The sequence below is a fragment of the Astyanax mexicanus genome, chromosome 25, assembly GCF_023375975.1.
Source record: "Astyanax mexicanus isolate ESR-SI-001 chromosome 25, AstMex3_surface, whole genome shotgun sequence".
Lineage (NCBI taxonomy): Eukaryota > Metazoa > Chordata > Actinopteri > Characiformes > Acestrorhamphidae > Astyanax > Astyanax mexicanus.
Window position 1 is genome coordinate 18291551 of NC_064432.1, and position 27312 is coordinate 18318862.

The window sequence follows — 27312 nt, forward strand, 5'->3', positions numbered from 1 at the left end:
CTTTACCAGAACTGACCATCACAAAACTGCCCGCTGCCCCCCGCCTTGATGCTGACTGATCTATTGAGCTGTGAGGAGCACAAAAGCCGGATTTAGCCGGCGGGGCGTTAGTTGGGTGTGTGAGTGTTTGTGTCTATGTGTGTGTGTGTGTGTGTGTGTGTGGTGGGGTCAGTCACTGTTGTTTTGTTCCTGGACGGATTTGAGCCAAATCAAAGCGGTCTCATGACTGACTCGTCCTTTTCCACAAGCGGCCCGGGCCTCCGAACAAACCCTTTGTGGAAAAAAACAGCTGATCTGATTGGGAAAACTTGCCAGTGGCCATTCCACACACCCACACATTGACACATTTCCCCACTAGTTATCAGAATCAGGATGATCAAATAGCATGAATCATCACCTACTCATGCATAGTGGAGAGCAGAAAGAGAGAGAGAGAGAGAGAGAGAGAGGAGCAGGTTAATGCTGATGGATGAGAAAATGCTACAGTGGTAAAAAAGTCCTGACTCGTTCAGATCTTATCTGCTCATCAGTGCGTCCATCAGGCGGCCTCTTTTAATGAGACATGAGTGTGTGTGGGTGTGCTTTGTGTGTGTGTTTTCACAAGACAGTGACAGAGAGTGTACTTGTTAGTATGTGTGTGACAGTGGTCAGAGTTTATGTTATGAGTGATGTAGGAATCTGTGAGGTTTATGTAATGAGAATGTATGTTTATTGTGAGTGATAGAGGTGTGTGTGTGAGAGAGAGAGAGAGAGAGAGAGAGAGAAAGAGATTGACAGCTGTGTGCTATTAAAAGAGTGAATTCATAAGAATTCACCTTGATTCACTCTGATTTGATTCTTTATTATTCTAAATCTACGTATGTGCGTGACAAAGAGACTGTTGGCTGTGTGTTATTATAAGAGTGATGATTAAATTTTTTATAAAGAATTTTGATTCACTCTTATTTGATTTTTTTTATTCTAAATCTGTGTGTGTGTGTGTGTGTGTGTGTGCATGTGTGTGTGTGTATGTGTGTGTCGAAGTGATTGAAGTTTGTGTGGTGTATGTGACTCTAGGAACGACGGTTTGATTAGGAAAAGATTCACTGAATTGTACAGTCATTTTCAAGTTTCTCCATAATTTATTTTGATTCTTTATGCTATATGATTGTGGATTATGTGAGTCATGTGAAAAAGTTATTACTTTCTCTGAATCATTCGGTTTAAAATGTTACTTTGTGTGTGCATGTTTGTTAGTATTTCACAGCAATTTAAGATTGTGTATGTGTGCTATTATGAAAAAGTAAAAAAATATACAGTTAGAAAAAGATACAGTTTCCAATTGTTTAAATTGTGATAATAAATAACCAAAAATTTACATCTTCTAAACATACCAACATTATATTAATGCAAAATTCCAATATTTTAAGAGCTACAGACCAAAACTCACCTGCTACAGATTTCTAATGTTTATACAATATCAAAGTCAAAATTGAGATCTGTCTACTATTAAAGCTTGATGTTAACAAAATGTTTTGGACAGATACATGACACTGATTTCTTTAAAACATTGAATAAGAAGGTGTGATTTTATTTTAGTAGCTTTTTTTTACTGAACTAATGTCACGATTCAGGGCTCGTCCGCAATTAGTAAGTGATGATATTTTTACAATAATATAAAGTTTGCTTCTCATTTATAATTTATGGTACAGGCTATAAATAATGCATGCTTATTTAGTCTTATTATTGAGTTTTATTGCTTTTTTTAGTCTGCATTTTAGTCCAGAAAGCTGGCTAGAAATGCTCTACAATTTGAGGCAGTTAAAAAGTTAACCATTTTTTGTCTTTTCGACCAATATTTTCTTTATTTTGAATTAGGACTGTTTCTGGTTGTTTTTACTGCTGGACTGTATGGTAAACCATCCTCCTAAACCATTGCTATTTTTAAATACCTACAACAACTGTCATAACATTGCTGTCCAATGAAAAACACCAATTGTACAGGAGAATTTCCAAAACACCAATTTTACAGGAGAGAGATAAAACCTTCTTAACGATAAATGGAATCAATGTAAACACTATTTATTTCAGGTCATTCTGGCAATTTCTATTGATCCATGTAACAAGAAAATGTGACGCAGGTTAAAGAACAGTTTTTGTGTGATCAATTTATGAATTAAATATAAATAATAATTTGCTACATAATTCAATCAGTTCTTAAATCAAATATAAATCACTGAATCAATTGTAAATAATTGAATCATTTGCTATATTAAATATATAATTGAATCAGTTGCTAAATATAATTTATATGCCAAATCAAATCTAAATAATTTAGTCAGCACTTAAAACAAATGTAAATAATTGAATCAGTTGCTAAATCAAATACAAATCATTGAATCAGTTGCTAAATTTAATATAAATAATTGAATCAGTTGCAAAATCAAATACAAATCATTGAATCAGTTGCTAAATCTAATAGAAATAATTGAATCAGTTGCTAAATCTAATTTATATGTGATAAATATAAGAATTGTCATTTTATGACAGAGATGCTGAGAATAAAGCACACTTGACCAGTGAATCATTAATGTCTACTTAATAGAACCTTATGAGAAAGAAGTCCACTAATTAGCAATTATTTCTTATTCAGTCACTGAATCGACTCTCGGAAACTGAACAGACGAGTCGTTTTGTATAGATATGAATGAATCATCCTGGATCATCCTGCTCCGAATCGACTCTCTTTGAGAAATGAACCTGAAAGTGACCGTTTAGCCCCAAACGGACCTGTACACAAATACCGTATCAAAATGAATCGTTTAAAGTGCGAAGGAGTCGGTTCGATACCCCGATTCGGACTCCCTGTTTCTTCTAAAACGTGTCGCGCTGCGGAGCTCCGCCCCCAAACATCATCAGCATCTTCATCATCATCATCGCCCTCACCATCCGGACACGAGCAAGAGGCGCGCGAGGCAGGACGCGCGAGCGTGGGTCTCCAACGAGCTGCTGCTGCTGACGGTCTGTGGATGTGAGTAACGGCAACTCTTCACTCCTGATCCGAGGCGCTGGATCCAGGTCCGGAAAGTAACGATTCGCACCGCGATTTCGCTTTGACTGCTCGGCCGGCGCTGCAGCTCTGCTCTTCTGCATTGCTTGCCGGCAGTTGAAGAGAAATCCCGGCGTGGATATTTACTGTCCGGACCTGGATCTAGCGCAGACTCCACGGATTGGGAGTTTTGTTTTATTTATTTAGTATTTATAATATTGTGGCACATTTTAACTCATTTTTCCTCACATTTATCTGATAATTTATCAATTTAAGCTGTTTATCCCTATTTTTAATTTTTATTATTTTCCTCTATAAGAACAGTCTGTCCTTCAGTGACCGGTTTAACCGCTCATTTCAAACCAGCACTGACTGACGAGCTCCTGTACAGCAAATAAACCGGGTATTTATCTGCCTTTATTTGTGTTTTTAGTGCTTTTAATACGTTTTGATACTTATTTTACTCGCATTTAAACGTTTAATGTGAATCATCCTTTAAAAAATGGGCAAAAACGTCCAAAAAACGTTTTTTGCTCGTTCAAAATAGCTCGGCTGTGATTTTTTTAAACGGGCTGAGTGACCGTTAGAAACGTACAGATCATTCAGACACTTGGGTTTAACACATTAACGTTTGGACAACGTTGAATTAACCATTCTCTAAAATATTTACTAGATGTCTTCTCTTCTTAGAACATGAATAATAGAGCATGCCTGACTGGAATTTTGTAAAGTTGTCAAGTTGTGACAACGTTTAGAGAAAACAATAACAGCACAACCGCTTCATAATGTTTTAGCAATAGTATTAACAACAAAAAAGTAGACAACGTTGTGACAACATTGTCTGTTGGCTCGGACTCTTTCTAATGTATAAACTCGACAACGTCTGCTTAACAGTCTAACGTTGCATCTTGATGTCAACACAAATGGTGGTTTTGACGTTTGGTCTGACAGATATCACTGAGAGCAAACAACACTGAATGAACGTTGATTTCTTATATTGCGGTATATCTTTCAATGTTGACGATGGAAAAAACGACCTTAAAACAACCTTTAAACAACCATTTCTTTAACAGACATTGCCTAAAAGGCTTCAGTTATTATTGGAATACTGACATTAAATCAATGTTTATTTAAAGGCTTTGAATGGCTTTTCAATACAATTTTGACATGGTTTCTACTCGTTCCTGACCGTTTATTGTTAATTGTCCTTGAAAATATGCAAAGACGACGCGAAAAACGTTTGTACTTGTTAGCAATAGAATTAAAAACAAAAAAAGTAACGTTAGACAACATTGTGACTCTTTCTAATGTTTAATGCTGGCATCTGCTAAACAGTTGCTGAATCAGTAATATAACATCTTGATGTCAACACAAATTGTGAGTTTGATAGATAGCACTGATGGCAAACAACATGGAGTGAATATTAATTTCTTTGATTGCGGTACATCTTTCAATGTTGATGATGGAAATAAATTACCTTTCATTTCATTTCATTTTAAACTACATTCATTTTACATTTTTGACAGGGTTTCTACTCGTTTCTGATGTTGATTATCCTTAAAAATGGACAAAAAGCATATGAAAAACGTTTTTTCTTGTTCAAAATAGCTTGGCTGTGATTTTGTAAAATGGGCTGAGTGACCGCAATCAGGCATGGTGTGTACACATTTACATTTTTGACAACGGTGTAAGTACATTTAACAATGTTGAATTCCGTATTCTCTAAAGTATTTGCCGTCTTTTCTTATTAGGAAATGAATAATAGAGCATGACTGAATGGATTTTTTTTACTTATTCTTATGACCTAAACACAGTCAATGTTACTGTAATAATAAGGTTGTGACAACGATGTAGAGAAAACATTAACAGCGAATCCTCTTTATAATGTTTTATCAATAATATTAAAAACAAAAAAGTAGACAACATTGTGTGATGGGTGGGGCATCTTTCTCTTAAACAGTCTAACTCTGCAACTTCCTTTTTAATGCATATAAGTATAAAACCAGATTATTGAACCAGTGTTGAATCAACGTAAAATGTGCATGAATAAATAAATTCTGATGTTTGTTTCAGTGCATTGGAAATGGAAACAGCAGGTCGGTTTAAATGCAGTCAAGTGCAGTTTAAAACTGAAACAGAAAGTTAGCTTAAAGCGTATTTTTTGTGTGTTCAGGACATGATTTTAATGTCACAACATTTCATTTTCATGTTTATTTTCCAGAAGAGAAATTCTTCTCTTTGAATTCTCATTGGGTTTGGCTTCATGATTCTGAGATGATGGTTTTAACACAATGTTTTTACTAACTATTTCACATTAAATATACCTTTGCATTACTAAGGATCAGTTTTGCAGGCAGGGATTAATTACTTGAATTTTGAATAGAGATTTTCCACTGACAGGAAAGTATAGTCTCAATAACATTAGGCTAGGCTAATGTCCAAAAACATAATCCTAAGTGTTGAAGCTCAGGTTAATGCTGGTTAATTTTTTTGTTATTTTTTAATTGAGAAATCATTATCTTTGTGTTTAGGACACAGGTTTTATTGTCACATGCTGGCTTGTGTATGAATTTCCCACTGATAACATAAACAAACAAATTACCTTATTAACAAATTAAGTTAATACACTGAGTATATTAAAGCTCAGGTTAGTATGGAAGCTCATTTCCGCCACCTGAAGAAAAAAAAAACGTCCTCAACTAAGTCATAATTATGAGATAGAAAAGTCATAATTATGGGATAGTAAGTCATAATTATGAGATAGTAAGTCATAATTATGAGATAAAAAAGTCATAATTATGAGATAGTAAGTCATATTTATGAGATAAAAAAAATATGACTTTCTATCTCATAATTATGACTTACTATCTCATAATTATGACTTTTTTATCTCATAATTATGACTTACTATCCCATAATTATGACTTTTCTATCTCATAATTATGACTTAGTTGAGGACGTTTTTTTTTCTTCAGGTGGCGGAAATGGGCTTCCATAGGTTAGTGCTGATTCTTTAGTGTAGAGTTTTTTTTTTTTTCAGAAAAAATATTTTTTCAAAGCATATTACTATTATGAAATGACTGACACAGAGTCAAATATAGTGTGAATGTTTGTTATTATATTTAGCTTCAGAAATCATAAAGTTCTGGAGTAAAAATTGACAGAGGCATGTGTTTGTATTTTTGTGCACCGTGAGCAAGATGTGATGTGGGTGCTGATTTTTGAGAGTCTGGCTGTGTGTCTGGGTCTGTCTGGGTCTGAAAACGCAATTTTCGTCCCCTTGCTGCAGAGCCTAGTGATGCCTAATGTAAAGCCTAATAATAGCTCGTAGTGAACAGTTTCTACAGTAACACAGAAGGGCTGACGTGCTTCTGCACCCCTGGAAACCTACCCAGCACCTGTCTGCTTGCTTGCCTCTGGAAAAGGTGCTTTGAATACTGGAGTCGCAGTCGGTTATGGGTGACACGTAGGAACCGTGTGTGAGCTTGAGGTCATAAATAATGTGGATGGCTGGATCTGGGATGAACGGCGTCGGATGCATTTAATCTCTTCGGTCGGGGGCGGTTTTGACATTGCATCGTTCCATAGTGACCTTGAGCGTGCAGACACAGCTGAGCACAGGAGCCAGTCAGCACTGAGAGACTTTCCCGTGGGCCTGCGCAGGCAGGCGGGCTTTCTCTCTCTCTCTCTCTCTCTCTCTCTCTATCTCTTTCTATCTCTCTCTCTCACATACACACACACACACTCAGTCGTGTAAACACACAACACAGATCAGATAGATTAATAGGTTACCTCAAAGTTTATATCCTACATGCAGTAGGTATGCATTGCAAGTTGATTAATTGTAATCATTGTTAAATTTGAGCAATGCATTGCAATAACCCCGTATTTCCCCTTGTTTTTGTTTTGTTTGGTGTCATTATCCAGGCTACTATGAGGAAGCCACTGGAGTGCTGAAGGACATCTGGATTCGCTTGATTTCCTGCACAGCGACAGCAGCATGTATGGTATGTGATATGTTTGCCGGGCACGCCCTGACACAGTCTACTTGCTGAGTGTACCGCCATGGGTCAGCGATTGCCATGCGTCCGGAGGAAGCTGCGACCCGCCCGAGTGCTCACGCTCCTCCTCGGCCTCCTAGCAATAAGCTCCGTTCCCTTCTCCCTCCGTGCCTTCTTCTCATGGGGCTCGACCTCCCAGTGGGAGGAGTTGCAGGGACCCGCCCCTCACAGGACACTGCTTTCCACTCAGGTGGATGGCAATGGTAACCTCTCGGAAGACATGCCCCAGGCCATGCCAAGGTCGGCATCGGCTGAGGCCAATGAGAGCCAGGGAGATTATCCAGAGGACCTGTTTTCGCTGGAGCAGAGGCGCAGGGGTGCGGTGGTGCTGCACATGATTGGCATGCTCTACATGTTCATCGCCCTGGCCATCGTCTGTGACGAGTTCTTCGTCCCTGCTCTGACTGTCATCACCGAAAAACTGGCCATCTCCGATGATGTAGCCGGTGCCACCTTCATGGCCGCCGGAGGTTCAGCCCCCGAACTCTTCACCTCTGTCATTGGTGTGTTCATCTCACACAGCAACGTGGGCATTGGCACCATCGTGGGGTCAGCCGTCTTCAACATCCTCTTCGTGATTGGGATGTGCGCTGTCTTCTCAAAGGAGATCCTGAACCTGACGTGGTGGCCCCTCTTCCGGGACGTGTCCTTCTACATCCTAGGCCTGATCATGCTCATCGTCTTTTTCCTGGACAACTACATTAGCTACTGGGAGAGCATCGCATTGCTGACGGCTTATGCTTGCTACGTGATCTTCATGAAGTACAATGGTCAAGTGGAGATGTTCATCAAGGGTCTGATAAACCGCAATCAGGTTGTAGAGGTGGTGGAAGCCCCGCCTAAGGTGAGTCTAAGACCAACCGCATGAAATTCACATTCACATCCTTTGTGCATACTTTTTTACATTACATCAAGACCTCTTCTCTTGTCTCCTCCATTCCCTCCCTTCTTCCCACCATTACCGTGCTCCATGTGCTTCATCATATGCTGATCAATATATATACATACACACACACACACACACATATATATATATACAGTGAGTCCAAGAAGTATTTGATCCCTTGCTGATTTTCTTCGTTTGCCCACTAATAAAGACACTATCCTTCTGCACTTTTAATGGTAGATATATTCTAACATGGAGAGACAGAATATCAAGACAAAAATCCAGAATATAATTTTAAAGAATATATTTTAATTAATTTGTATTTCAATGAGGAAAATAAGTATTTGATCCCTCTTGCCAAACACACTCAATACTTAGTGGCAAAGCCTTTGTTTGCAAGCACAGCGGTGAGACGTTTGTTGTAGTTAACCACAAGTTTAGCACACACACCAGGGGGAATTTTGGCCCACTCTTCTTTGCAGATCCTCTCTAAATCATGAAGGTTGGTGGGCTGTCGCTTGGCAACTCTGACCTTCAGCTCCCTCCATAGATTTTCGATCGGATTGAGGTCTGGCGACTGGCTGGGCCACTCCATGAAGTTAATGTGATTTTTCTTGAGCCAATCCTTTGTTGCCTTTGCTGTATGTTTAGGGTCGTTATCATGTTGGAAGACCCAACCACGGCCCATTTTCAGATCCCTGGCAGAGGGGAGGAGGTTGTCCCTCAGGATTGTGCGGTACATGGCTCCATCCATCTTCCCAGTGATGCGGTGAAGTAGCCCTGTACCCTTGGCAGAGAAACACCCCCAAAACATTATGCTTCCACCTCCATGCTTGACGGTGGGCACAGTGTTCTTGGGGTCATAGGCAGCATTTTTCTTCCTCCACACATGGCGGGTGGAGTTGAGGCCAAAAAGTTCAATTTTGGTCTCGTCTGACCACAAAACCTTCTCCCAATAACTTGGTTCATCTTTCAAATGATCATTGGCATACTTGAGGCGCGCCTCCACATGTGCTCTCTTCAGCAGGGGTACCTTTCGGGCACTGCAGGATGTGAATTCATTGTTGCGCAAAGTGTTGCCAATTGTTTCCTTGCAAACTGTGGTCCCAGCTGCCTTCAGGTCATTTGCTAACTCCTGCCGAGTGGTTGCAGGACGATTTCTGACCGTTCTCAGCATCATTGCCACCCCACGAGGCGAAATCTTCTTTGGAGCACCGGGCCGAGGTCTGTTGATTGTCATGTTATACTCTTTAAACTTTCTGATAATTGCACCAATAGTTGTTACTTTCACATCCAACACCTTACTAATCTTTTTGTAGCCCATTCCAGCTTTGTGAAGGTCAACAATTCTGACTCTGAGGTCCTGTGACAGCTCTTTGGTTTTACCCATGTTGGAGACTTGAAATCTGTGTGATCTGTCTGATTCTGTGGACAGGTGTTTTTCACACAAGTGATTAGTGAGAACAGGTGGCTTCAGGTCAGGTAACAAGTTGATTGGGAGTGTCTAACTGGTCTGTAAAAGCCAGAACTGCTAATGAATACTAAGGGATCAAATACTTATTTCACTCCATGAAATACAAATCAATTAATATATATTCCTTAGATTTATTTTCTGGATTTTCTTTTTAATATTCTGTCTCTCCATGTAAGAATACATCTACCATTAAAAGTATAGAATGATCATGTCTTTATTAGTGGGCCAACGAAGAAAATCAGCAAGGGATCAAATACTTCTTGGACTCACTGTATATAAATATATATATATATATATATATATATATATATATATATATATATATATATATATATATATATATATGTATATATATATACATGTAACTGAACACAGAGAGGTACAGTTGCAATTGCACATGCAGGTTTTAATATTATGTGATATATGTCACAGTGTCATATATATATATATATATATATATATATATATATATATATATATATATATATATATATATATATATATATATAATAGAGTTAAATTGAATTCTGCCAATGCCAGCCAGCACTAATATACGTCTATTTCAGGAACAGCCATCTGGCAGTGATTGAGTGAGAGGGTGACAAAGTGATGTACTGACAGATTACGGTGACACAGCAAAATAAAAAGACCTGAATGTTAGAATGGTACTGCAAGGGTGATATTGCTCTGGTGTGGGATTTCACCCGGTATTTTTTATGTGCTACATTTCCAACAACACAAGTTGCACACCAAAGAGTCGACCCCTCCATGTTGCCTGGCAACAGGTAGCGGTTTGTTTAGTGGGTTAGACAGCACTACTCGCAATCATACACACGCACATATATACTTATCAGTCATTTTTGTGTAGTATGCTGTAATGCACAGATGAAACACCACACTGCATTTCTGCGTCTGTTTTTATATGGTGTAAATAAGCATTTATGATAGTAATTCCATTTTCAGTTGCAGCTATAGGAATCCTACCTACAGTCCCTTTGTTTTTAACCTGGCTCTGAAGCATGGAATGATTTTGGTCTCATTCAGCAATTAGAGACCTTTCAGTCTGGCTTATAAGAATTAGACCTTTGATCCTGAATCAGATTTTGCATAATTATATCCTAATTATATGATTAAATGAACAGAGGGAACTCATCCTTGTTTAGCATGTTAAGGTACGACTTTACCCACCAGCTTACATTAAATGCAATGCTAATAGGACCCGAAGGCTATGGTTCCTAGATAGTGATGAAGCCAAGGAATAAATCCTATTAGAATACTGTCGAGTCCAGGACAAGGACTAGGGTAAACTTTTATTAAGGAAACCAAGAAAGCAACCATTACAGATATCAACCAGTCATTCATTTCATTATATTTTATTAAATTTTAAACATTCTACATGAGTCTGCAGCTCAGCTGAGCGTGCTTCACTGCATATCTTGGAGCTGTTTGCAGTGATTCACAGAATATGTAGGAGGCCTGGCGGCAACAACAAGATTTTTTTTTTATGTAAATACAGATGATTTATATCAACAGCAATGCTTTCAGACTGTTAAACAGCCTGGCACAGGGAAGTAAATACTTGTAAGGCTTATACCTAATCAGTCTCAGTCACATGATCTGTTTTGCTGTCTATCTCAGTCACGTGACCTTAATGTAATGCAGCTTAATGGCAGAGAATTCAAGTATATCAATAAAAACACTTCAGCATGACTCTACAATATACACTCACCAAACTTTAAGAAGAAGAGATATTGATATTGTATTGAGCTCTTTTTTTATTTAGTTTAAGCGTTTTAAAGGAGCATTATGTGAAATCTGGCATTTTTTATTCACTCCCTTCCCCAATAGGTAGGGAGTTAACTTTCACTACACTTTGTGCTTTCCACAGGTGTTTTAAAGCTAAGATATACACAAATAAAAAAAAGCATGTGAACCATTCCAGTAGAGTTATATTACAGTATTTTACACAAATCGGAATCTGGTTACACAACACTTTGCAGTCTTACATAGTGCTGCACTTAGTAGTGTTCCAAGCATGTAGAAGCAATGATAAAGCCGCTTTTCTCTTTTAAACGTCAGTGGAGCATCACCGTGATTTTAAAGCTGTTACTTTTTAGATAGAAATGGTACAAAAGTCCACTTTAGAAGATTCACAGATATAGCTAGTCCATCCTTTGCTTTGGTTAGTGCCAGAATATGGTGTAGCAGTATCCACTTTTTTATTCACTGCTACCAGCATTTAAAGCATTTTTGTAACTTTTCTTTTACCACTGCATAAATTAAATAGCATAAATGTATTTTTTCTTGCTTCTAAAAGAAAATGGCAGTATTTGGTATTAAATATTTAGGCATTTCACCTAATTTGGTTGTTTAATATTCAATGCATCCCTAATATTGGTTAAATAAATAATGGAACATAAGAATATTTTTTAAAAAGCAAGAAAAAATGTACAACTTTTGCATTGAGCAGCAAAAAAAAAAGAATATGATGACACTGTATATGATATTGTACGCCCTGCGATGTGACTTTGCGCATACACACATAGCAGTGACAATGCTGAAAGGGGTGTCTTTACTTCTGGTTTGTCCGGGTTTGCTTGTTATGCTTTTCAGTGAAATATAGCACATTGCTAAACTTGCAACTAGAGTGACAGTGACAATATTTTTGCACCGCCATGAAACTGATGAGTTATATTCTAGTAAAAAGATAAAAAGTTGTCTTTATCTATAGTAATAGATAAAGATCTAACTATGTGGATTGATAGAGAAATTAAATGTAACTTCAACAACCAAGCAAGCAATGAAAAAATAGTTTCTGTCATTTATTGTGCAAATTCTAACTAACACTCACGAAAAATGAAAAAGGCATACACATGTAAGTAACAACAGTCTGATAGTCGGATGTAAATGATCTCCAGAAAAAAGTAAAAAAATTAGGGAAAAAAAATAAAGCTTTTGTTAGGGTTGGGGTGAACTAGACTACTTTCAGAGATGATGTTTGCCCAGCTCTTACGAACAATATTATGTAATTGTGTGGAAAGTGACGAAGCACAGGCATTGTGCTGAACAGTGGTTAATCTCTCACGCAACTGCCTGACCACTGAACTGTCCTGTACACGGGACGAATATGACATCACTTGCTGAGTGGACAACGGGAGCGCTCAGAGGCGCCAGTATTCATGAGTGTGCTGAGTATGTAACACATAAAGTTGAAGTTATGCCAAGTGACAGACGTCTTATTTTGCCTTTAACCCTTATGATTGGTCATTTGATGGAGATGTGCTTAGAGTTATGAACTGAATTATTGTTAACACAGTTAGTGTTACTGGTTTACATTTTTTTAAAGATTTATGAGCAGGATTAAGGGAAGGATTAGTGTGAAGGAATGTGTGGTGGTGTTCATAATGCGCTCTTATAAGAATAATGGAAGTAGAGTCCATCTTGAGGAAGAAAGTGTGTATTTAAGTATGTATTTAAACATAATGCCCTGAAACAGTGGGATTGTGGTCGGCAGAGCTATTCCTGTGCATCCCTCTCTGCTCATGTAGGATTATTTAAACAATGTCAAATGCCAGAGCAGCCACCCTGGCTTAAGCAGAAAAAATTGTGTCCTACTTTTGGACAAAAAAAAAAATCCTTATAGATACTCAGGGTCTTGTAGAACAACGCTGAATTTATATTCTCTCCAGTAATTTTCAGTTCCCAGTTGCACAGTATATGGTTTCAGCATTGTTATCCCAGTGTGCACATGTGCAAGAAAGCAATTTTCTTTATTTTTTCTTTCATTAATACAGAAGAAGCATTCACTATTCATTTACACAGTTTATTTTACTACAATGCTAAATACAGTACCATGTTAACTTGGCATAAAGTGGCATAAATGTTCTTAGTTTGCAAAAAAAATACTTTTTGTGGGTCTGTTAAAATAATTGAACCATAATGATAATGACAAAATTACACATTGAATCATCTCAGTTTAACCCATGTAAATTAAACAGGGGTATCAATCTGCCCAGTTAGGAATTATAAGCGATTGTCAATGAAGTTCATCTGACATCATAGTATGTCGGTTCACTGCTCCAGCATAAAATGGGACTGTTACTAGTCTAATAGCCTCTGGTTTGGAATCATGTATATGCCTGTAGAAGGCTCCTATGGAGCTTTGTAGCTTTGTAATATGTGCTTCAAAAAATAGGTTTTGCAGTCATAGGGAAAATGCCACATTTGACAAATTACGATTATTATTTATTTCCCTTTGAAAACAAAAATAAATTTAATTTAAGATCATGGGGCTTAAGCTTAAGCTTAAGATGCAGGCACAATGTTATTTAGCTAAAATACTGCCGGTGTTAGTGTGTATGTATCCCAGCACCGTATAGCGATTCTGCCGGATCATGAGAAGGATCTTCCTTGGCGAGATTTAACGCTGCCGCTCTGATTATCCCAATGGATTTAGGTTGCTTCGTGACATGAGATGGAAATGAGTTTTGGAGATATGATCTGTGAAAGCTGTACTGTAAAGCTTTAACTAAATCAGGATTTAGTCTAAGTACATAAAGAAATTGAATCAAAGGCCATGCAAAGGGGAAGAGCATAGAGAAAGTCAGGCCGTTCTTTTTCTCAGCTGTGTTGAATGTGTTCAGTGGTTGATAAATAAAATAGTTGGGTGTAAAGTGAATTTGTAAGCCAAAGCCTTTTTAGAGCTCTGTTAGGGCTTTCATTACGTGTGCTTAAAATGTATACCATAAGAATTTATAGCTCTTTTAATATTTTAATAGTTTTAATACAGAATACTGCTATTATCTTGATGTGGATTTTTAAAACCACAATATTACTGCTCCATATTAAACAAAAAACTAATTTACTGACTCAGACCAGAGCAAATGAATTGTTTTTGGTTCTTTGTTTCAACCCTTGCTTCCTTGCACCTTTCAAAACTTCTTTTCAAGTTTGGACCAAACTGAAAATCTGAGATGCTCTGGAATAAACAAGGAAGGTGTGAAAGCATCCAAAAATAGTGCTGTTATGAAACAGTGTTTCTGACCTATAAACAGTACAAAAATAGTCAATATTCACTGAGAAGTAGTTTGAAGTTTTCTCACTGACAGTGTTTCTATGGTAGAATGAGATACCCTTTGAAGAGGCTGGTGGGGGGATGGGCGCTTTGACCACCAGGTTTGTATCATAAAGTATAAAATAATCACTGCTGATATTAAGGCTTCACAAGATATTGTTTCAGCATCATCATTGCAATTGGGCCATCTGCAATAGTCATATCATAGGATGTGCAAAATCATGACTTTTTATTTTAATATATTTTTCTTTGCTCCTTACATTTACACTATATTTTTCCATGTCGTAAGGCAGGTTATACCTATATAATGTGGCATGCTGGATCACTGACTCTATGTAAAATTCCTTAGAGTTTTTTAACATGGCAATATCTATCACAGAAAAGAGAACTAATTCATCATTATTTTTTCAATGTTGTGGAGCCCTAGTTGTTGTTTTACGTACGACTGTAAGATAAATTGTGTTATTATCGTTATTGTAAACAAATGTGCACGATTAATACCTTAAAAGAGCTGCAATAACATTGCATTAACAACTTAAAACTCAGATTTTAGGCAAATCCTACATGTGATGTAACTAGGCTGGAGGCAGAGCGAGGCAGAGTAAGGCTGTAGACTGATGACCACAGTAAATGCACCCTATTTCTTAGCCTGGAAAATATAGCCAAGTGCTAAAAACCCTAAGAACCTAAAATTGATTGTATTCCACATTGATATTGTCTAACAGCATTATCTCACATTATATTTTTGTCCATATCTTACACCACTAGCATTAAACCTACATTTTACTGAAGGTTTTCCTTATAATTTCATCATTCATGTGAATATCCCTATAAGACAAGAAGCAGAAGGCTGAGCAGCTGTAATGACCTTGACACTGGGAGAGAGGGAAGGAAGGAAAGAGAGAGATATAGTTAGAGGGAGAGAGTCAAGCAAATGCTGATACCCAAACTTTTTGATGTCGCTGGTTAAATCTTCTGATTGTAGGCGTGCAGCCTCTTGTTTATTCTAAGCTCAGGAACCCTGATGTGACTCGGTGAGTGTGCAGGATTACTGCCTTCATCCACAGAGTGATCCAGCGTGCAACTGACTCAGTCCATAGAGCAGTCCATTGACTGCCTGTTATTCTCTGCCAGCTACCTTATTTGATTAAATTTAGCTGTGAAGCATTTCTGTTGTTCATCATCAAGCATGAGCGATCTAATTTAGCTTCTGGCAGTTCTGCCCTCTCATCAAAACACACATATACACATTTGTCTGAACCGTGTATGCTATAGCATGCCGTTCTGCAAGCAACAAAGAAACATGACTCTCATAATCTGAAGTAATCTAGTAATCTATGCCTAAATCCAAGGATTTCAAGACCCCCCCAATCACCCATGCACTTCATATTGCTGGAGTACTAATGCTGTCGGGCATGCTGTTCTGTAAACAACAGTAAGTCTATGTTCTTCAGAGCAAAAAGAATAATTTATTGAAAATAGTAAAAATAATTATATAAATAATTATTTTCTACTGCAGTGTGCTGTAATCTTTGAGCAGTGTTCCTTGTGTACAGTTGCACCCAGAAGGAAGCGTCAGGTTGCTAATGATAAATAATTTAATTTGATATAGACTATATTTAAGGAGCTACACATGCAGATGTGGTGTGTAACAATGCACTATGCCAGATGTCCCTGCATAGAGCTGTAGATATTATATATATCCTACCTATATTAAAGACAGAGAGAGAGTTTTTTGAGATGTTATGTTAGTATACTGAAGCCAAGAGAAGTGTAAGATTATGCACAGTTGTGTTTTTGTGAGTGTATTTGATCATTATAATCCCCATAATCCCTTAATAAATGCTTACGGCTGGTGACTGTGATCTAACACAAACAACTGTTGTAGACGACTAGTGATTTATAGTCCTATCAGGCTTGTTTTATCACAGTTTAAAAGAGTGTTCCTCAGTTTCAGTAGTGCTCTGTGTGCACTGCGTGTTTTTGTGGTACCTCTACAGCTTATTGGGAATTTATTATGACTTTCATGGGCAGATTCACATTCTGAGAACAGAAAATCACAATACTAGGTAATGTATAATCATGCACATAATACTACAACCAGACGGCAGACCTGTATCATTCATCAGTATGGCCGAACCAGTGGACAGCAGTCCATCATATGACATGGATTATTTTCTTGCATCATCCTAGATCCCATTTTATTTTTTTTAGTGTAGATTACATCGATATATTATATGCATAGATTATTTTGCCTACATAGAGTAGATTAGGTTGAGACGTTTTTTATTTTATGTACATAGATTTTGCTGTCTTATTGGATTAGGGTTATGTTCTACAGAGCTGCAATAGATTCAAATACATATAGATTATGTGGCTTTGACAAATCAAATGTGTAAGTGTTGTTTTATTTATGAGTACAGTTATGATGAGCAGAATGCCTTGCAAAAGTTTTCATCCCCTTAAATTGTGGCTTGGTGTGGTTGGTGTGGAGCATAAGCGGAAGGAAGGTGCTATATTGGAAGTGGAGTTTCTGGAGCCAGAAGGCCGTTAAGCGTTACAGGGTTTTCCACAGAGCACATATGATCTTTCGCCCTTTTCTGTACTGGAAATAACCATCCTAAACCATCCTAATACTTATGCTCATACTTATACTCATCTTTTGTAAGCACTCTGTTTTGAATCTGTGCGGAAAAGCCCCTGGAACGGTTACCTTCTGTGCCTGGAACCGTTCAGACCTGCAGACCACAGAAAAAGAGCACCACAATATTTTAATATTTTTATTATTTTAAATGAATCTTACTTATCTATAACTAAAATCAAATAAATTTAGATTTCGAAAAACATAGAAGTTGTTGCATATGTTGGCCATGAGGAGATATTCCAGTATATATTTGTCTAAGACACAGTTAGTTGTTTTGTTTAGCGACGTATTGTTACGATCTCTAAATGTCTATATATTTGTGATTCTTTAGTGGTTAATTGGCTTTTAATTAAAGCCTGTCACCGTGGTAACTTAAATGTGTGTGTGTGCGTGTTGTATGTGTGCAGCTGTGTAAGAGTGCACCTTTGCATATGTGTGAAGTGCATTCATTTACTTCAGTGTGTGTGTACATGTGTGTGCGTGAGCGTTTGTGCCTGCAGTTGCTGTCTGTTGGATTTAATTACAGTTATTCCAAATCATTGTGTCAATGTCAGAGCTCATCTCCATCATAAAAAGATCTGAGTGATGAATGTAAATGTGCAGTTTGAGCTGCAGCTTCTCGCTGGATATTTTAAGCTCTAGGGCTAAAACACTGCATGGATAGATCGACCTTTAAACCTGGTATCAGTAACCATATACTGACAGAATGTATAACCTGACCATTTGGTAGACAAGGACTGGACTAGTCTAATCCTGGACTACACAGCATTCTGAACTTACAATTAAAGGAAAGTGTAGTACAGGAGAAGGCTTTTCTCCTTTCTGAGAAAAACAACCTTATATGTCTAAAGGTTTGTAGATACTAGTTAAACTAGTTTAACTTGTTAAACATTTGCTCTAAAGTCAGAAGGCATACATTGGTCAAAATTAAAATATTTGTACAATAAAACATTTGTTCAGGCTGAAAACAGTTTTTCACCTTTAAAATAATTAAATAATAAATTAAACTATTACAAATACTAATACAAAACGAATGTTTGTCTTGCTTTTCAAAAGTAAATTAGAAAAGTAAAATACAAAGTAATTCTTTTACGATTTTATCATTTTTAAATTCTAGCAGACAAACCCACAGAGCATAACACATTTACCTCAGCAGTTCTGTTCACTCCAATCATGTATTAATTTCAGCAGTGCTGTTCTAGTCACACTGTTAGCTGGTTGTCTACTTAAGCAGTGGCATTCTAGTTATAGGTTTACCTCAGAAGTGCATTTTTAGTCATACATTAAGCTCAGTAATGTTATTCTACGTAGATATTTATCATAGTAGAGCTATTCTAATCATACAGTTACATCAGCAGTGCAATTCAAGTCACAAATTTAGCCCAATAGTGCTCTTCTAAACAGACATTTAGCTTGCTATCTTGCTTCTTCAGCAGTGCTGTTGTTTGTCATAAATTATCTTCAGCAGTGCCATTGTAATCATATATTTACCACAGTAGTGCCATTGTTATCATCAATTTACCGCAGCAGTGCCATTGTTATCATCAATTTACCACAGCAGTGCTACACAAATCAGGATGTAGACCTGCTGCTTCTACTTAAAACATTAGTGGAAACTCTGCAACATGGTCTAAAATTAAGAGTCATTGTTCAGTATTAATGGTTTTGTCTCTTTTCCAAAAGCGCTGCAGGAACAACCTCTACTCTTTTGGGAAGGCTTTGCACAAGATGTAGGAACATTGCTAAGAGGAATTGATTGTATTGAGCCTGAGGAACATTAGTGAGGTCAGGGAAGGGTGTTGGATGATTGATTAGCATCTCTTAATTATTGGATGGAACTCCATCACTCCAGGGAATACTGTTCCTCAGCTGGGGTTCATACCTCTTAGGCACTCACTATGCTAATGTGTTGCTCCAGAGCATCCTGTTCAAGTCAAGACAAGTCATTTTTTGTGATGGCTTTTTTACAACCTGATGTACCAAAGCGGCTGTATAGAAATACTGAAGAAGACAAAAATAAACCAAATAGATAGGCGTGTTACCCCAAGTGAGCAAACCAAAGAGAACAGTAGTGAAAAAAAAAAAAACTCTCACAAAGCTGGAGGATGAAACCTTAGGAGGAACCAGGTCTTACAACTCATCCTCATCTAGTTAAAACTACTTATAAATTGGAAAAGATTAGGAAAAATTAGGAAAGTTTATGGTCATCATGGTGTTGCTAAGTGGATGCTATGTTGTTGCCACCCCAAATAAAGTGAGTGAAAATTATGTCAATAATCTCACCTGTATTGAGTAGATTCTGTAGGTGGTTACTAGGTTCTTGCCATGCTGTTTCTTAAGGGTTGTTGTGATATCGCAGGTTGGTTGCTGTGATGTTCCAGAGTGGTTGCTATGTAATCCTAGGTGTTTGTTTTGGTGTTGCTAAGTGGATGCCAGATGGGTGCAGCAGTGTAGTGAGTCAGTTGCTGTGGTATTTCAGTCAGTTATGATGTTGCTTAGTGGTTACTGGGGGTGTTGGGTGATTATTGGGAGTCCAATGTGGATTATGGTGGTTGCTGTGGTACTTTATATTAGAAAGATAGAGAAGCGCAATGGGGGATTGGTAACTGGCTCACTCACACAGTTTACACTCATCTTGTAGTCTGTGTCTCCAGAAGTGCCCGAACACAACAGATTACATATTTAATCGCTAAATATCAATACTTCCCACGTTTAAACAACATCTGGATATTTAAATGGCTTTTAAAATGTCATGTTCAGCTCTTTTTATCGTTTTTAAAGAAGGAGGACGTGGCAGAAATAATCGTTGACTAATCGACTAATCGAAAAAATTATAAGATTAGTCGACTACCAAAATAATCATTAGCCCTAGTTGGCAAGATGAGCAATCATTAACTAGACAAAAAGTGAAGAGATTGAATTAGTTCATAAATCTGTATTAATAATATAGACTCATTTGTTCAATGAGCAATCAACAGTGATTGCATTTTTCAGATTACACAAGCTGTGTGTGCATGATTGACCACATTTCATCAACCACTAACATGATAGTGACAACAGTGTTCAACAGACACACATTATAACACAAGTATATGAATAGTTTTCACAAAGTGTGTCCCATCACTTCTGTCTAAGTATGTGTGTTTGTGTGTGTAAGGAAATCCTTCTTGTCTCAATTTGATTTCAAGCAAGGTCACCTGTGATGGCTGGCTGAAGGTGAGGACAGTAGGGAGGGATGGACAGAGATAGAGAGAGAGAAATTCGAGGCCCAATCGATGTGAGCTATTTATAAAGATGAGGGGATTAGCTAATGTAGTAAGCAGTGTACAGGCAATGCACCAAGGACATGGCTTTCTTTCTTTTCTTGAAAACGTGGGTCTTTTGTGTATGGGTGTTCTGAATCTGAATGATGGGGAAGACTGAATGATGTGGTCTGAATAACTCAAAATGTAAATGGAGATTTTCTTCAGTGTACTGTGTTTGGATTGAAACAAAATCCCTTATTCAGACCGGATTAGTTTTACACAGGGAGATGAAGTAAAGAATTGTTGCTGCAGAATGTCTGTAAAATTTAGGACCTATTTATGGTTGAGATAAACAATTCCCATGAATGACTGAGATGGGAGTGGCCATTTGATTTATGGCCTGTCACTCCTGTCACCTTAAACAAATGAAAATACTTTACCAATCAAACAATCTACAGCAAACAGCGTCTTGTGACTACTGCTAGTGTTTTAGACTAACATTATAGTCATGATAAACGATTATTGGAATATTTTTATTTGGCTTTAAACTATGCTTCATGATAACCCCTTTTACACCTGGTCTCTTCATGTGGCTATGATCTGGATTGTATAGGTTTATAGCCACATGCATTTACAATTGTCAGACTGAAATCAGATGTGTTGAACTGAATATGCAAATTCAGTTTTGCAGTTATTACTAGTTTATTACTGTATTTCGTTTGAACTGGAAGATGTTTTTTAAGTTGAATACGTCTTGGAGCGATGGATGCATTTACACCAATATAACATATTGCTCAAATGTGTCTCACGTTTAAATGCACTGTGTGTGTGTTTACACTTAACCCTCATACGTAACCAGGTGTAAATGTGGTTAATGACAAACTTGAAGGCAAAACAAAACTGAACACCTCCTACTTGAAAAAAGATGTCAAACGTACATTCAGATTTGCATGCGATTAAATTAACCTAAGTATTTTTTGTGGCTTGTACTACAGAAGGTAAAAGGCTGGACTCTTTAATGATACAGGATGCATTTGGGCATGAGTAAAATCACCAGTAAATAGTATACCCCACCTCACAGTAAAATTAATCCTGTCTGAATAGGGCAAAACACTATAAACATAAAGAACATAATGTTCAGACAGCCTAAACCATATAGGATTCACTGCCTGTTATGTACTGTACCTTGCCTCTTCATCTTACATGTATAGTTCTACAAGCTAATGTATCTTTTTTTTTCAAACATTTTCCAAACAGTATAAGCCCTTTTTGTGTTTCTTATTTTGATGATTCCAAACCCTGATCCTGAAGTACCCCTCCTGCTGCTTTAACACACCCACTTCAACTCAGGCTTGAAAATTAGCTGATCAGTGTGTTGGGTGCTGAACAAAAACACTAAAATCTGCAGGACACAGTGTTCTCCAGAACCAAAGTTGTTGTTATACATACAGTATATAAAATATGCACATTTTCTTAAATACTTGAACCACATGAATTAGGCCTATCAATGCTCAGAAATATACAACTAAAGTCCATTAATTTGGGGTAATTTAGGGATCTCTCTGGTGAGAAGATGTAGCTGTACTGTCAGAACTTATCTACCATGCTCTCCTTTAGTTTGACTAGATCTATTTTTTTCTAATTCTGTTTTTTTGGTATACAATTCAAAAGTCAGCAGATAAAGGTTGAGTTTGTTATTTGGATATCTCCAGTTCCACAGTAGCCCATGCATCAATGCCATTAGCAGCACCCCAGTTGCAAAGGGAAACAGTAAAGCCCATACCAAGACTTACCAAGACTGCTTTCTGTTTATAAGAATCAGATATATTGCCCCAGAAATGACTGCAATAAATGCCTTTTATAATAGAATAATAATGCAATTGCATAGTTTTAAAGAGCATTTTAAAATCAACAAAAATGTTCAGACATTGTAATTTGTATACAAAAACAAAATTAAATCACCATACCAGCACATTCACATCATATTAACTCAATATATAATATTGGCGTCAGTGAAAATTATTCATAAGGTCATCACTACTGTATTATTGAAAGGTTCTGACTGCACTTTGGTTCCTCTACCAACAAAATCTAAGCATGTGAAATCCTGAAGTGCCCCAGAACTGCAACAGCAACAGAAATGCACAATTAAGATGTTTTATCAATGTACATTAAGAACAGCAGGGATATTTTAGCTTTGAATGAGCTTTTGAGGTATTTTTTGATGGAAGTTCACTTATTGTGGGTTGCAGACTACATTTATTTATTAGCTGGATTCTACAGAAAATTGTATCATCCTGGTTTTATCTGAGATTACTTTTTCCAGTTATTTCTGCATATCGAAAAACAGTCTGTATCAAACTGGGGTAGCTGATAAAGCTGGTATTCTGTACTAGTGGGTGGATGTGGGTGTGTGTGAGTGACTTGGGGTCTTAGCTTAAGCACAGTCAGCGACTGAAAAAGAGCTGATTGCAATCAGGTTTCGGTAATGAGCTCTGTGAAGTGCTAATTATCAAAATGACTGAATTCACTCAGAGGACCTGACGAAATGCCCGTTCAGCTGCCCAGTGTGTCGTCACAACCACCCACACTCTGTTTGCTCTGTTTATGCTCTCACGTCATTCTCAAGGTGACCCTGAGACCATGCCTGTCAGATCTGTGGCCAGTTTCAGTTGACCTCAGGTTGACCTATAAGTAGCTGTGGATTTAAGGCGTACTGACTACTAATCATTACTTCTTAATCTTTGTTCTTAATCATTTTAAACGCATTGCATATACAGTATGTATGTTGGGTCATGGAAAGGTGGTTTAGACAGTAAAGCACAGATTTTAGATTTTTCATCTTTCTTCAGTAGGGTTCAGCTATAGTTATGGCACTATAGCAGTACCAATGAGTACTACTAGCTCATGTCTTATTATGTAAAGAGTATTAATCTAATTTTTAATAACAGCAAGAAAGTTGATGAGCTAATAAGAGTAATAAGAGCTATTCTTTGATTCGCAGTTTGAGCCAGCTCTGTCTTGGTGAATGTTTAGGGTCCTAAGCTGCCTCACTGGTGATGAGTGCCTTAGCTCCTGTAATTAGTTCTGCTTCAAGAAAATCAGGTCACTAATTAGCAAGTGGCCAGATTTGTTGTATGTGTCCATTTTCGTCCCTCTTAATATCCACAATTACGTACCACACAATGTTTGCAGAGGCCTTGAGGGGCAGGTGGAAAATCAAGAACTTTCCTTGGCCTAGACTATATTTTACCATGGGTATTAAGGTTTAATGTTTTATTTCAATGATTTTATAACCCTTTAACAGTAACATTAAGACATACAAACATTAAACAGTTGACTGGCCCAGTAAGGGTAATTCTAGACATGAACTAAACAATATTACCGAACACTCACTGAATTACACTAGAACTCAAATATAATCAGATTTACTGTACAAAGCTAAATAAAATGTGGAAAAATATTGTTTGTCTATCCTTTCAGTTAAAGCTTTAGATACATGTAAAATGCTATGTTTTTATCTATCTACCTCTGTAGACAGCACTAGCTATAGCTATTCAATGCACATGGTTCTTCAGTGAGGTACAACTATAATTACTATGGTAAAAAATATGTTATTTTATTATTATAGTAGCTCAAATCTAATTATGTAAAAACTAAATGTACTCGTTAAAATGAGCTTTGAATATATGTAATATATATAAAACATAAAATTTACTACAGCAAGGAAACGTGATATTTATCTTTAGGAAATATGATTGATAATATCTTGTGCCGTGTTTGTGGGGAGCTAATTTACCCTAGGCAGGCAACTTTTTTTCACAAGATACATTTTGTTGTCATGTTTTTGCCATGTAACAAAAAATGTAACTAATATACCTGATTGTAGAACTTACATTTCCATGTAGTTTGAAGTAAAACTACATCTGAAAATTTCAGACAGTGATATTCTTTTACGGAATTGCCACCCAGTGGATATAATTAGTGTTACACACTATATTCAATGAGGGGAACAAGATCAAGTTGCCCAAGATGAGTTTTTGTATTTGTACATGTTCTCTAAAAACTAACAAACAAACACAGAATAAGGCAATACCACTGGAGATTGATGGGGCAGTGCAACTCATAGCCAAGCGTAATGTCTTTATCCCTTATCATGCTGACCATAGGTCTAAAATCATCCTCCACCCAGCAGTTGCTGAGCATAGCTTTAAAACCTTCCTCCACCTACTCGCTGCTTAATGGATAAGCTGGGGAATGTAGTGGTTTGCTGGTTTCTGATGGGCCGGTGTATTTTTAGGCATGTTTCTACAGCGTTGCATTTAATGATGTATGCGAGCATCTCACCCTTTCCGAGACACTGCAGCTCAATAGTTTGGGGTGCTGCGTCAAGAGAGCCTGATTGATTTTGCTCCTTTCAAAACCTGCCCGGAAGAACCTTCTGAGGTTGTTAGTAAGTCTGGCTATAGGCTAATGTAGCACTTAGTGCTAATCTAAAATCACATGCTCTATCTTTTGCTCACCATTACAGGAGAAATGCACAGACTTTACCGAGATAAACAAGGAAGTCTATTTTTAAATCATACAAATTGCCTGATTGGTGTCTAATCTGGGTGTCTAATCATTTAGGAAAGAGATGAGATGCTTTCAGGCCATCAAATGGTCTTGCTAACCACGGGTGAGAATTGATGACATGGCAGAAGAAAAAAAAACATCACAATTCTACAGTTGTATGAGAAGATTTGGGCACAACTGGGCAGATACACCCCAATACACTGATATTCTTAGTTATACATTAGTATAATACAATTTAAACAAGAATATATGCTAGTAAAATTAAAGTTGAACTATTGGCTATACTGGCTAGCCCATGATTTCTATTAGTTCTGTTCAATTCCTTTCATATTCATATGATTTCAGCGAACATGCACAAACAAATGCAATGAATGTACAGATATATGCTTCTGGTTCTTTCCATATCTGTATCTGTATTTAGGACTCTTTGTTCATATAGTTGGAAACTCAAGTGTGAAAAGCATTCCTCCCTTCACCCAGGCAAAATGATCAATGTCACTGGTAGCAACACATCACCAAAGCATGATTCATCCACCCCCATGCTTCAAAGTTGGCAGGATGTTCTTTCACGCCAAAAAAAATATTCTGAATTCAACGATTTTTGCTTTGAGTAGCAAATTCTTTACGACACAGTAACAGTGGCATTAATGTTCTTTAAAACGTATGAAATTTAATCATTACTGACATGCTTAATGTAATTTTAGGGTACCTGACTATTTCAGTTCTAATTACAAATTAAAGTAAACTATTTGTTATTTTTTGTTATTTGTACTGTGTTTGTTTCTACTTGTATTTACTGTATGTATGTATGTATGTATTTAAGTCTGGTGTTGTAACGTCGTGTAAGCACTAGTGTTTGCCTGTTCTCGTCTCACGTCCCTGGCCTTTTGTTCTCTCTCTTTCTCTTTTTCTTCCTTTCTTTCTTTCTCTTTCTGTTATTTTATCATTAATTTTGTAAAGGTTAGTCCAGTGGCAGTGGATGATGAGAGCAAAGTCTCGGTAGGTCCAGTCTATGTCTGCATGTTGTTTGCAATGTGTTTGTTTTCCTATAATGTTTGTGTTATGTGTAACATTGAATTCCATATCTTCAGTATTGAGCCATAAATAACTCGTATCATAATACTGGACCTCATGATTAAAGAAGTCATGATCTGATTTAGAAAAAAAGGCTCACACTTGCTTACATAAGTCAGTGTTGAAAAGTCTTTTTTCTGAGCGCATCAGTGTTTATTGATCATGAATGTGAATATTGTATCTACTGTATTTTCTAATGTTTTATCATAACACAATTGTTTCAGCAGTGTCATCTCAATCTACACATTTGCAATACTTACATTGCAGAATGTGCATTGCCATGTAAGCATTTTAAACCAGACAAATCATATCACAAGAAACATCCTCTTTATTGTAACCAGCCTCCCTATGGATCTGGTAAGATGGTAAGATAAATCTGTATGCTCAGTAGGGTAAGAAAACACCAGAATGGGCAAACACTAAAAAGTTTTTGTTGTATTTCCGTTATTGTTCAGTAAATCAAAATTTCTGCTTTAAAATTAATTAGTTTTATTGATGCAAGTACATGCAAATCCAGCCAAATCATTAGTACCCCTTGCCAAAAAAACTTGCTGATTTAAAAAGGACTGAAAAATATTTAGTTTATGTCAAGACCATACAACTGCAACAAAATAAATGTTAAATCTGGTGTGAAATGGGCTTAGGTTGTAGTGATTTTTTTTGTCAAATAGACCACCTCTGTTCACCCCCAGCATTCTGAAATACAGCTCTTTTAGCTGATTCTCCCAACAGGCTTAAAATCCTAGTGCTATGGGCTATATTCAAAGAAATCTCTTTTTTTTACATCATTATTAAGCTCAAATTAGCTCCACACTTCATTGGTACAAGTCTGAGAGCCCTGACATTTAAACGTGGCACTGAAAAAGATACACACAGTACCTTCAGGTAGCTCTCCTGGTGACACCATATTGCTGGGATTGTAAGCCTGTTGGGAGCATTGGCTAAAAGTGCTGTATTTTGGAATACTGGTGGTGAGTGGAGGTGGGCTGTTTAACAACAGTTTGTACTTGTTATCCTGTTTCACTGCAACCCAGTTATATCTCACCAGCATGAAGTTTTATTTTATGTAATTAGTGTTCTTTCATGTAATTAGTGATAAATAATAATATATTCAAAACTTTACAATAAGTGGCAAAACAAAAACAAAATAGACTGCTTTCAATACCGAATAATGCTGTTAGCACAATACAGATTTTTTAAATGATAGTATTACTGTTTTATAATATACTGTGTACGATATGATGTGTCACA

At 37.1% G+C, this 27312-nt stretch overlaps 1 protein-coding gene across 5 annotated transcripts in view; it reads left to right on the forward strand.

Moving 5' to 3' along the window:
- Nucleotides 1–3337: 3337 nt before the first annotated feature.
- The window catches only part of LOC103026719 (sodium/potassium/calcium exchanger 2), a 52620-nt gene continuing 28645 nt past the window's right edge, over nt 3338–27312 (forward strand). For 2 of the 5 annotated variants that reach the window (XM_049472452.1, XM_049472453.1), the window contains exons 1-3: nt 3339–3431; nt 6956–7933; nt 25948–25986. In XM_049472452.1, the coding sequence (XP_049328409.1) occupies nt 7094–7933; nt 25948–25986 (879 nt within the window). In that variant the 5' untranslated portion in view covers nt 3339–3431; nt 6956–7093. Of the gene's footprint in view, nt 3432–6955; nt 7934–25947; nt 25987–27312 lie in introns of all 5 variants that reach the window. The other 3 variants (XM_049472451.1, XM_049472454.1, XM_049472450.1) reach the window with 2 other exon arrangements.